The sequence below is a fragment of the Scyliorhinus canicula genome, chromosome 2, assembly GCF_902713615.1.
Source record: "Scyliorhinus canicula chromosome 2, sScyCan1.1, whole genome shotgun sequence".
In the NCBI taxonomy this organism is placed as follows: Eukaryota; Metazoa; Chordata; class Chondrichthyes; order Carcharhiniformes; family Scyliorhinidae; genus Scyliorhinus; species Scyliorhinus canicula.
This window is the reverse complement of record NC_052147.1, coordinates 154462402-154475407: the sequence shown is the minus strand read 5'-3', so window position 1 is coordinate 154475407 and position 13006 is coordinate 154462402. Positions and strand designations below refer to the sequence as shown.

The following is a 13006-nucleotide window of genomic DNA, read 5'->3' as shown; positions in this document are numbered from 1 at the left end:
TCTTTTCCCTGGTTTGGAAATCTAGAACCAGGGGACACAGTGTCAGGGAATGGGGTAGAGCATTTAGGACTGAGATGAGGAAAGATTTCTTCACTGAAATGGTAGTGAACCTGCGGAATTCTTTGCCACAGAGGCCTGTGGAAGCCAATGAATGTATTCAAGAAAGAGTTGGATTTTATTTTTGGTTTTAATGGTATTAAGGGGAATGGGTAGAAAGCGGGAATATGGCATTGAATTTGAGGATCAGCCATGATTCTGTTGAATGGCAGAGTGGGTTCGAAGGGCCGAATGGTCCACTCCTGCTCCTGGTTTCTATATTTTTATTCCCGGGTTCCAGCTATTCGTTTTGAACAGTGGTGGTACCAGCACTGATCCTCAGGGAACATTACTTCCATCCATTTGTCTATCTTGAGTAGTTTAACCCCTACCAAGTGCTTCCTGACAGCCCGCTGACTCCACAAACACTGACAGTCAGGAGTGTACAATACTTATTGAAGGCCTTTAGAAAATCCAAATATATTACATCTGCATCTTACAAATCCTTGTGACTAATTTAACTTCCAGTTAATATTTGATGTAGTTTGGTGTGAAAGCTTGCTGTGGTTTGCAGTATCGTGAGATGACAATCTCCTGGGACTGGAAGCTCATCGTGCAGCGTTCTTTACTGTGCTTCTAACAGGCTGTGTTTGACCTCTCTTTTGTTTGCACACCCCGAGGGAGTCAAATAACCTGCAGGGCATTAACACACAGAATGTGGAAGACCAGAGGACGCATGCGGGAGGGCTGTGAAAGCCTGTGGGAAATTGGAATACTGCATTCGCTGAAGATGTTTAAGGGAACTAAAACCTTCAGCCAAAAAGTGCTTCCAACCATGAGGACAAAGTAGTGTGATTTTAAAAATTTGTTCTTTGGCTGTGGCACCACTAGCAAAACCAACATTTACTGCTCATCCCTTGGGAAGCGAGTAGAGTGCTGACTTCTTGAACTGCTGCTGCCTGGCTATTGAAGGTACTCCCACAGTGCTGTTAAGGAGAGTCAGTCCGGTTAAATTACTCTTAATCTTTTTTTGCTTGGGGCAGCACAGTGGCGCAGTGGGTTAGCACTGCTGCCTCACGGCGCCGAGGTCCCAGGTTCGATGCCGGCTCTGGGTCACTGTCCGTGTGGAGTTTGCACATTCTCCCCGTGTTTGCGTGGGTTTCGCCCCCCACAACACAAAAATGTGCAGGGTAGGTGGATTGGATATGCAAAATTGCCCCTTAATAGGAAAAAATGAATTGGGTACTCTAAATTTATTTTTAAAAATCTTTTTTTGCTGCAGTTTCATACAGTGGAATGCTATACTGGGCCATTTCAGAGGGCACTTTAAAAAAAAATTATTTCATGGGATCTGGGTGTTGCTGGCTAGGTGCCATTTATTGTCCATTCCCAATTACCATTGAGAAGGTGGTGGTTTGCTGCTGTCTTGAACGACTGCTACGCCCACAGTGCTGTTAGGGAACGAGTGCCAGGATTTTGGCCCAGTGACAGTGAAGACAATAGTCAGCGATATATTTCCAAGTCTGGATGGTGTCTGGAAGGGAACTTGCTTTCATGTATCTGCTTCCCTTTTTCTTCTAGATGGGGGTGGTTGTGGGTTTGGAAGGTGCTGTCTAAGGAGCTTTGGTGAGTTCCTGCAGTGCATCTTGTAGATAGTACACACGAGTGAGTGTTTGTGGAAGGGATGCCAATCAAGCAGGCTGTTTTGTCCTGAATGGTGTTGAGCTTCTGGAGTGTTGTTGGAGCTGCACTCATCCAGGCAAGTGGAGAGTCTTCCATCACACTCCTGACTTGCGCCTTGTAGATGGTGGACAGGCTCTGGGGAGTCAGGAGGTGAGTTACTCTTTGCAGGATTCACAGCCGAGCCACAGTATTTATATGGCTGGTCCAGTTCAGTTTCTGGTCATTGGTTTCCCACAGAATGTTGTTGGTGGGGGTTTCAGCAATGATAATGCCACTGAATTCAAGGGGAGATCCTTAATGGTTAGAGTGGCGGTATCTCCAGACCAGGCTCGTTAAAGGAAGGATTTCCTTTCCTGAATGATATTCAGGAATCAGTTGTGTTTTCATGGCAATCCGACTGTGTCAGGATCACTTCTTCTGTATCTGCGTGTGTTAGAGCGTGTGTGCGCATGCATTAGAGGGTGTGTGCATTAGCGGGTTTGTGCGTTAGAGGGCGTGTGCGTTAGAGGGCGTGTGCGTTAGAGGGCGTGTGCGTTAGAGGGCGTGTGCGTTAGAGGGCGTGTGCGTTAGAGGGCGTGTGCGTTAGAGGGCGTGTGCGTTAGAGGGTGTGTGCGTTAGAGGGTGTGTGCGTTAGAGGGTGTGTGCGTTAGAGGGTGTGCGTTAGAGGGTGTGTGCGTTAGAGGATGTGTGCGTTAGAGGGTGTGTGCGTTAGAGGGTGTGTGCGTTAGAGGGTGTGTGCGTTAGAGGGTGTGTGCGTTAGAGGGTGTGTGCGTTAGAGGATGTGTGCGTTAGAGGATGTGTGCGTTAAAAGGTTTGCGTATTAGACGTGGTGGGCATTAGAGGGTGTGCGTATTAGAGTGTGTGCATGTATGTTAGTATGTGCTAGCACAGGCATTGTCAAACTCGGGGGCTGCAAACTCGTTATTGCAGCCGGCTGTTAATAACGCCGGCTGCAAGCGGCCTTCAAAATGGCCGCGAACATGCAAAAAAATGCGGCTGCACTGCGCATGCGTGCCAGATCATTGGTGCGCATGTGCGCCGATGATTGGGCACGCATACGCAGTGCGTCCGCTTTTTTTAAAAAACGGTCGCAGCTGTTTCTTTACAAGTTCAGGGGGGGTTTATTCATTTTATTTTATTCATTTATTTTATTCATTTTATTTTTTTTAACAAGTTCAGGGGGGGGGGTTTATTTGATAATAATTTACAGGAAAAAGATGCAGAACTTTGGACAGGTGGAGACTCCATACTTTCCGACACCGGAAGGCTTCACCTTCATCCAACAGGTTGCATTGGAGGAGCATGTACGAGGGCCAAAGGGACCCAAAACCATTTCCTCCATTTTTGTCAGCAACAAACAAGGTAAGAGAAAATGGTGGGTCACACAGGTCAGCCGGCATAGGCTGCGAAGGTCGGCCAGCGTGGGTGGCAAAGGTCGGCCGGCGTGGGCTGCGAAGTTCAGCCAGCGTGGGTCGCGAAGGTCGGCTGGGTTGGGTCCCGAAGGTTGGCTGGTTAGTAAAAATGGGTCTCTGGAAAAAAATTTGAAAAACACTGTGCTAGCATGTTTGTCAGGTGTGCATCTACATGCAGTGTGTGTGCTTGTGCGTGTGCTACAGTGCATTAAAGTATTCATTTTCAGCCCTGCTCCCCCCGATCTCCTTTCCCGAGGGCTCTGACTCCTGCTGTGGTATAAGGGCAGTTAGTAATATTTAGATCTGAATCCAGTCAGCGAGCTGCAGCAGGAGCAACACAGTGAAGCCAGATCCTGATTTGGTCCATTCTCAGTGCATGTGGTCAGTAATCCATAGCAAAATCCCAGCCAATTTTCCCCCTCCCAAACTGGGGAGAGTGTAGGTCCCTTTCCTGCTGATGTGGTAAGACCAGCGAGCCCAGGACGGATAGGCAATGGGACCTGCTGCCCTGACTGGCTCAGTTATGCCCAGGCTTATTCTGCATGAGATATCAGGGTGGGGGTGATGGGGAGTGCAGATTGTGTTGGGAGCTGCAGTAAATTTCTATGTTCAGTGTGATGAGTCCTTTATGACCACAGGCTCCTGAAAATGATGGGAGCGGCTTGGGAAATAAGCACTGGTTAGTTTAGGGAGGATGTGGGATGAGAGTTTTGGGCTACTTTCCAAACCCAGCAGGGCTCATCATTGTCAGCAGCAGGAGCTCTGAACGATAAACCCCAGAGAGTTGCCCCTCTCTTTATGGTGCAGATCACTGAACAGCCACACAGTCCTGAGAGAGAGAGAGAAGGCAGGGGGGAGGTGACAGTATTTAGGATGGGCGATTAGAACCAAGGAGGAATAAGATATGAACAAAATAGACAAGAAAGGCTGTAATAGAGTTTCGACGTTCGAGCTGAGTAAGGGATCAGACACCCATTAACAGAGCTCTCTGTTGTGTCAGCTGGTAAGTCAAGGGAAATCCAGACCAGATGCTGCCCTGGTTCAATCCCTGGTCTGTGCTGGTGTCAGGCTTAGTATTGGCCTTGGCATCTCTGGGCCAGAGCTAGGAAACAGTCAGCTGAAGTGCCAGCTGTCGGCCTCTGTCTGATGTGTCACCATGACATCAAGCGAGGACCAGCTCAGAACTTTGGCTATGTCAGCGTCTAGCCTGGCCCACAGAGAACAGGCAGAATGCTGGGTATTCCGGATGGACCCTTGCCGACAGGACAGCAAGAACACTGAATGAAGGGCGGCACAGTGGTTAGCACTGGGACTACGGCGTTGAGGACCTGGATTCGAACCAGGCCCTGGGTCACTGTCCGTGTGGAGTTTGCACATTCTCCCTGTGTCTGCATTGGTTTCACCCCCACAACCCAAAAGATGTGCAGGATAGGAAGATTGGCCACGCTAAATTGCCCCATAATTGGAAAAAAAATAATTTGGTATTCTAAATTTAAAAACGAAAAAAAAACACTGAAGGAACAGGAAAAAATTAAATGATTCATTTTATTTGCCATATTAAAAAATGATCAAGAAATTGGAAAGATGGCTTGGTGCTAGTTGTAATTTTCTGTTAACTGGTGTTAAATCAACAATGTGTACTTAATTTCAAGCTTTAACATAGTAAAACATCCCAAGTCACTTCACAAGCATATTATCTAAATGTGAGAGGTTGCAGCCCTTTGAGATTCAGATGGGTTTGGGTGTCCATGCTGCATGAATCACAAAGGCACATTATTAGGAAAGTTACAGACTGTTATCGTTTATTGCGAGGAGAATGGAATATAAAAGTAGGCAGGTTATGCTTCAGTATTCAGGACAGGGGATTTTCACAGTAACTTCATTGTAATGTTAATGTAAGCCGACAGGGCAGCACAGTAGCACACTGGTTATCACTGTTGCTTCACAGCTCCAGGGTGCCAGATTTGATTCCTGGCTTGGTTCACTGTCTGCGTGGAGTCTGCACATTCTCTGTGTCTGCGTGGGTTTCCTCCGGGTGCTCCGGTTTCCTCCCACAAGTCCCGAAAGACGTGCTGTTAGGTGGATTGGACATTCTGAATTCTGTCTTCGTGTACCCGAACAGACGCCGGAATGTGGTGACTGGGGGACTTTCACAGTAACTTCACTGCAGTGTTAATGTAAGCCTACTTGTGACACTAAAGATTATTATTGTTGTACTTGTGACAATAATAAAGATTATTATTGGCGTGACCACATCTGGAGTATTGTGTACAGTATTGGTCTCCTTATTTAAGCAAGAATGTAAATGCAGAAGCAATTCAGAGAAGGTTTAAGAAATTAAAACCTGGAATGGGCGGGTTGCAATGAGGAAAGGCTGTGTTGGACAGGCGGGACTTGTAGGTTGCAATCAGATCAGCCATGATCTTATTGAATGGTGGAGCTGGCTTGGGCCTATTCCAGCTTGTGTGTTCATATATAAAAACTGAAGTGAAACCAAATTAGGACAACTGACTCAAAGAGATACACAGCTGCTTGAAGGAGGATAGGGGAGATGTAGGGAGGAAATATCACAGCCTTGGACCTGGACAGCTGAAGGCATGGTGATGAATGGTGATTTGATGAAAAGGGGAGGCACAGAGGAATCAGGGTTGGAGCATTGGTGAAATGGATGCGGTTGTAGAGAAATGGAGGAATGAGGCCACGGAGGATTTTGAAAACAAGAATGAGAATTTTAAAATGGAGGTATTTAGGGACTGGGTATTTAGGGGTGGCATGGTGGCACAGTGGTTAGCACTGCTGCCTCATAGCACTAATTACGGCCTTGGAGTTTGCAATTTCACCCCGTGTCCACATGGGTTTCCTCCGGGTGCTCCAGTTTCCTCCCACAGTCCAAAGATGTGCAGGATTGGCCATGCTAAATTGCCCCTAGGTGTGCAAAGATGTTCAGGTTAGGTGGATTGGCCATGCTAAATTGCCTTTTAGTGTCTAAAGATGTGTAGGTTTGATGGGGTTACAGGGATAGGATGGGGAAGTGAGCCGAGGTAGGGTGCTCTTTCAGAGGGTCGGTGCAGACTTGATGGGTGAATGATCTCCTTCTACACTGTAAGATTCTATGACTACTATGACGTTGGTCAGTGAACACAAAGGGCGAGGGATAAACAGTACTTGGTATGGGCTAGTGAGGAGGTAACTGAGTTTCGGATGGCCTGAGGTTTATGGAGGGTGGAGAGTGGGAGGCTGACGAGGAGTGTGTTAGAACAGTTAAGTCCAGAGGTAATAAGGGCATCAATGAGGGTTTCAGCAGCAAAAGAGCTGAGGCAGGGGTTCTCGTTCATCATCCAGCTGAATGGGACTGCCCTCGCCTGGTTCCTATCTCTATAATCTCCTTCTGCCCAACAACGAGAGATCTGTCCTTCTCAATCTGGCCTCTTGAGCATCCCGATTTTAATTGTTCCATTATTGGTGGCTGCACCTACAGTTGCCTCGACCCCAAGCTCTGGGATTCCCTCCGTACTCTGCCTCGTGACTTTGCTTTCCTCCCTCAAGATGTTCCTTTAAACCCTACCTCTTTGATTATGATTTTGGCCATCTGCTTTGATATCTCCTTTTGTGGCTCAGTGTTACTTAGTTTCATTACGTCTCTGTGAATCTGCTCAGGAGGTTTTATTACATTAAAGATGCTATATGAATTAAGTTATTGTTGACCTCTGGCCAGTCACACAGAACATCACCTGTGACTTGGATTGGGGGTATTTCAGCACTGTGACAGAGTGGAAATTCTGATTGGAGAGATTAAAACTTGGAGTTGCAGGAAAGATGGATAGGGAGGAAAGAGATTTTGCAGGTGGGGCAGTAGTTTGCAAGGACAGAGAAGCCAAGGATATGGTTTTGAAAGTGGAGGCAACATTAGCAGATTTGAGATAGAAGGGGACAATACCTGAAGAGAGGGACTGTTTTCCATATCAGATAGGGACCAGGCAAGGAAAGTTGATGGTCTGCAGTTTGGTGGGTCTCGTGGACAATGTGACTTGTTGCTCCATTCAAATGAATATTTTCTTTTCTCCAGGTTCATTTGCATGGAATTCTATGGAGAGCTGGACTGCACCAGCAGTGTGAAGGAAGGACGTACTAATGGCTGGCCAGGATACAAGGTAACACTTCCATCCAAATGGATATTGGGTCCAGCTCTGGGAATGCTGGAGCACAGCAAAATCCAGAACCAGGAAAGACGTCACTCCACCTAGCTGCCAGAAATACCTTCTCTCAAATTGCCCAAACGTTTCAAATATGTGTCATATTTTCCTTTAAAATCCTCCTCCATCATGTGCACACTTCACTGGACTATCTATGCCACACTCTCACCACTGTTACAATCCTAGTCGATGTTATAACTCGATGGGAAGATATCAGAATGGACCCCAGCACAGAAGACTGTAACTTACACTTTAAAAAAAAAACATGGAGGAACAAAGTCACAGGACTGCGTTGTCGTTTAAACAATAAGAAAAACAATATTTATTAAACATGAAATGTTGGAATATTATACAGTACACCTTTACTACCCCCTTAGCTTAACAAGTACAGATTTCTTTTTTAAAATTTAGAATACCCATTTTTTGTTTCCAATTAAGGGGCAATTTAGCGTGGCCAATCCACCTATCCTGCACATCTTTTGGGTTGTGGGGGTGAAATCCACACAGACATGGGAAGAATCTGAAAACTCCACACGGACAGTGACCCAGGGCCGGGATTTGAACCCGGGTCCCCAGCGCCGTAGTCCAAGTGCTAACCACTGCGCCACAGTGCTGCCCTAACAACTACAGATGAACACAGATTACAAATTCATCTTAAACTACAATGGTTTTATTAACACAAAGCCCTTTAGGCACACTGGCTGTGGTCAAATACACCTACTCCTGGGGTAGCACGCTGCTGCAGGGGATAGCACTGCTGCCTCACGGCGCTGAGGTCCCAGGTTCAATCCCGGCTCTGGGTCACTGTCTGTGTGGAGTTTGCACATTCTCCCCGTGTTTGCGTGGGTTTCACCCCCACAACCCAAAGATGTGCAGGTTAGGTGAATTGGCCATGCTAAATTGCCCCTTAATTGGAAAAAAATGAATTGGGTACTGCAAATTTATTTAAAAAGTGCACCCACTCCACTCTGAACCCAAGTTAGTATCTGTGGATTTCGTGTCAGAATCCCCCCAGATGATGACCACATGCGAGTTTCCAAACTCCACTCGCAAAAACATGCTTTAGAATCTTCTCTCATAAGAATGCTTTTCCTTAGCAGTTTGCATTCCAAAATCCAGTTCAAATTTTACAAATTATACTTTCAAACAAGATTTCCACTCACTTCCCCATCCTATCTCTGTAACCCCACCAAATCTACACATCTTTAGACACTAAAAGGCAATTCAGCAAGAGTGGGGTGGGTACCGGAGCAATAGATCAGAAGGTGAAAAAATTGAGGGAGAACTGGGGAATAGGGCCAGTATGGCTCTGAGGAAGAGCAGACAAGGAGATGTTGCTGAAAACAGCGGGACTGGTGGCCTGAAGTGCATATGTTTTAATGCAAGAAGTATAACAGGTAAGGCATATGAACTTAGAGCTTGGATTAGTACTTGGAACTATGATGTTGTTGCCATTACAGAGACCTGGTTGAGGGAAGGACAGGATTGGCAGCTACACGTTCCATGATTTAGTTGTTTCAGGCGGGAAGAGGGGGATGTAAAAGGGGTGGAGGAATTGCGCTACTGGTTAGGGAGAATATCACAGCTGTACTGCGGGAGGACACCTCAGAGGGCAACGAGGCTATATGGGTAGATATTAGGAATAAGAAGGGTGCAGTCACAATGTTGGGGGTTTACTACAGGCTGCCCAACAGCCAGCGGGAGATAGAGGAGCAGATATGTAGACAGTTTTTGGAAAGGAGTAAAAGCAACAGGGTTCTTGTGATGGGAGATTTTAACTTCCTCAATATTGACTGGGACTCACTTAGTGCTAGGGGCTTGGACGGGGCAGAGCTTGTAAGGACCATCCAGGAGGGCTTCTTAAAACAATATGTAGATAGTCCAACTAGGGAAGGGGCTGCACTGGACCTGGTATTGGGGAATGAACTCGGCCAGGTGGTAGAAGTTTCAGTAGTGGAGCATTTCAGGAACAGTGACCACAATTCAGTAAGTTTTAAAGTGCTGGTGGACAAGGTTAAGAGTGGTCCTGGGGTGAATGTGCTAAATTGGGGGAAGGCTAATTATAACAATATTAGGCAGGAACTGAAGAACCTAGATTGGGGGGTGGGGGGGGGGGGGGGGGGGGGGGGAAGGATGTTTGAGGGTAAATCAACATCTGACATGTGGGTGGTTTTCAAATGTCAGTTGAAAGGAATTCAGGACAGCCATGTTCCTGTGAGGAAGAAAGATAAATATGGCACATTTCGGGAACCTTGGATAATGAGAGATATTTAAGCCTCGTCAAAAAAGAAGAAGGAGGCATTTGTCAGGGCTAGAAGGTTGGGAACAGACAAAGCCTGTGTGGAATATAAGGAAAGAAGGAAGGAATTTAAGCAACAAGTCAGGAGGGATAAAAGGGGTCACGAAAGTCATTGGCAAATAGGGTTAAGGAAAATTCCAAGGCTTTTTACAAGTGCATAAAAAGCAAGAGGATAGCCAGGGAAAGGGTTGGCCCACTGAAGGACAGGGGAGGGAATCTATGTGTGGGGCCAGAGGAAATGGGCGAGGTACTAAATGAATATTTTGCATCAGTATTCACCAAAGAGAAGAAATTGGTGGGTGATGAGTCTGGAGAAGGGTGTGTAGATAGTCTGGGTCACATTGAGATCAAAAAAGACGAGGTGTTGGGCGTCCTGGAAAATATTAAGGTAGATAAGTCCCCAGTGCCTGATGGGATCTACCCCAGAATACTGAAGGAGGCAAGAAAGGAAATTGCTGAGGCCTTGATAGAAATCTTTGGATCCTCACTGTCTTCAGGTGATGTCCTGGAGGACTGGAGAATAGCCAATGTTGTTCCTTTGTTTAAGAAGGGTAGTAAGGATAATCCAGGGAACTATAGGCCGGTGAGCCTTACTTCAGTGGTAGGGAAATTACTGGAGAGAATTCTTCGAGACAGGATCTACTCCCATTTGGAAGCAAGTGGATGTATTAGCGAGAGGCAGCATGGTTTTGTGAAGGGGAAGTCGTGACTCACTAACTTGATAGAGTTTTTCGAGGAGGTCACAAAAATGATTGATGCAGTTGGGGGAGTGGATGTTGTCTATATGGACTTCAGTAAGGCCTTTGACAAGGTCCCTCATGGCAGACTGGTACAAAAGGTGAAGTCACACTGGATCAGAGGTGAGCTGGCAAGGTGGATACAGAACTGGCTAGGTCATAGAAGGCAGAGAGTAGCAATGGAAAGGTGCTTTCCTGATTGAAGGGCTGTGACTAGTGGTGTTCCGCAGGGATCAGTGCTGAGACCTTTGCTGTTCGTAGTGCATATAAATTATTTGGAGGAAAATGTAACTGGTCTGATTAGTAAGTTTGCAGATGACACAAAGGTTGGTGGAATTGCAGATAGCGATGAGGACTGTCAGAGGATACAGCAGGATTTAGATTGTTTGGAGACTTGGGCGGAGAGATGGCAGACGGAGTTTAATCCGGGCAAATGTGAGGTAATGCATTTTGGAAGGTCTAATACAGGTAGGGAATATACAGTGAATGGTAGAACCCTCAAGAGTATTGACAGTCAGAGAGATCTAGATGAACAGGTCCACAGGTCACTGAAAGGGGCAACACAGGTGGAGAAGGTAGTCAAGAAGGCATACGGCATGCTTGCCTTCATTGGCCAGGGCATTGAGTATAAAAATTGGCAAGTCATGTTGCAGCTGTATAGAACCTTAGTTATGCCACACTTGGAGTATAGTGTTCGCCACACTACCAGAAGGATGTGGAGACTTTAGAGAGGGTGCAGAAGAGATTTAGATTTACCAAGATGTTGCCTGGTATGGAGGGCATTAGCTATGAGGAGAGGTTGAATAAACTCGGTTTCTCACTGGAACGATGGAGGTTGAGGGAACGACCTGATAGAGGTCTACAAAATTATGAGGGGCATAGACAGGGATAGTCAGAAACTTTTTCCCAGAGGGGTCAATTACTAGAGGCATAGGTTTAAGGTGCGAGGGGCAAGGTTTAGAGGAGATGTACGAGGCAAGTTTTTTACACAGAGGGTAGTGGGTGCCTGGAACTCGCTGCCGGAGGAGGTGGTGGAAGCCGGGACGATAGTGACGTTTAAGGGGCATCTTGATAAATAAATGATTAGGATGGGAATATAGGGATATGGACCCCGGACGTGTAGAAGATTTTAGTTTAGACGGGCAGCATGGTCGGCGCAGGCTTGGAGGGCCGTAGGGCCTGTTCCTGTGCTGTACTTTTCTTTGTTCTTTGTTTAACAGTAAATCCAGTCCAGGATTTCACACAAATCCCTTTAGGATTTCTTCATCTTGACTGCTGTGTAAACGGCTCACAATTGCTTTAATGCCATTCCAAGGATTGGGGGGGGTGGAGGGGGGACATGGCCATAGCAGAAGGGAAAGCAATTATATGGAAATATCTGCCTGTCCTTTTACCGCCTTTTATATCTTGCTCATTTTTATTTTGTTTTTTTTTTATCCCTCTGGGCAGCTATGTAATGTGTAACATGTCACATATGAGTTGTGAAATACAAAATGCGAAAACCCAAGAAAAACATTAAAGAAAAAATAATTGCTTTAACTTTCTATTCCCAGATGGTATTAAAATGACATCAAATGTTTCATCCACTTCAAAATCTGCTGTTTCACTTTAAATCTAATTACTGCAATTGTCTCTTTAACTCAGAACACACTGTTTGCTCTTCCTTGAATTCTTCTGAACAAAATCTTTGGCTCCATTCACTTAACTCCAGTCGTCTTAAACACTCTTTCTGTCCGAATTCTCTGGTTATCTGGACTGCAAGCTGTACTTTAGGAAGCCTGGGCGCAATTCTCCGAGGCCGCGCCAGTTGGGAGAATAGCGGGCTGCGCCAGTTTTTCACGCGACGCCGGTCCGACGTGCTCCCGCGATTCTCCCAAACGGTGCAATCAGTCCCGTCATGTTCCGCGCGGCGCAATCCGGAGAATCGCCCGAGGCACCCAAAATGGCGATTCTCCGGCACACCCCCTATTCTCCGGCCCAGATGGGCCGAAGTCCCAACAGCGTGACCCGAGTTCACGCCTTCGCCGTCCACACCTGCTTTTTAAAGTCGTGAGCCAGTCGTGCTGGCTGACGCTGAGCAGTGAGGAGGTGAGCGGACCGTCCCGGAGTCTCCGCAGACTGGGGGCTTCCCCGAGAACACAGCGGCCAAGGAGGTGGGGGGGGGGGGGAGGGAGTTGGGAGGGGGGGAGAGGGAGTGAGTGGAGGTGGTGGGGGGGAGAGTGAGTAGTGGGGGGGGAGAGGGAGTGAGTGGAGGTGGGGGGGGGAGTGAGTAGTGGGAGGGGGGGGAGAGGAAAGGAAGTGAGCAGAGGTGGGGGGGAGTGTGAGTAGTGGGAGGGGGGAGAGTGAATAGTGGGGGGGGAGAGGGAGTGAGTGGAGGTGGGGGGGAGAGTGAGTAGTGGGAGGGGGGAGAGGGAGTAGTGGGAGGGGGGAGAGTGAGTAGTGGGAGAGGGAGGAGTGGGAGGGGGAGAGGGAGTGAGTGGAGGTGGGGGGGAGTGAGTAGTGGGGGGGAGAGTGAGTAATGGGAGGAAGGGGGAAGAGGGAGTGAGTGGAGGTGGGGGGGAGAGTGAGTAGTGGGGGGGGAGAGTGAGTCGTGGGAGGGGGGACAGGGTGAGTGGAGGTGGGGGGGGAGAGGGAGTAGTGGGAGGG

General features: G+C 47.4%; 1 protein-coding gene across 1 annotated transcript in view; it reads left to right on the top strand.

The window, feature by feature from the left end:
- Positions 1-13006, top strand: part of als2b (alsin Rho guanine nucleotide exchange factor ALS2 b) — a 191511-nt gene that overhangs the window by 11135 nt on the left and 167370 nt on the right. Inside the window, 1 exon segment of the mRNA XM_038787998.1 lies at positions 7198-7282. Coding sequence (XP_038643926.1) covers positions 7263-7282 — 20 coding nt within the window. The 5' untranslated portion in view covers positions 7198-7262.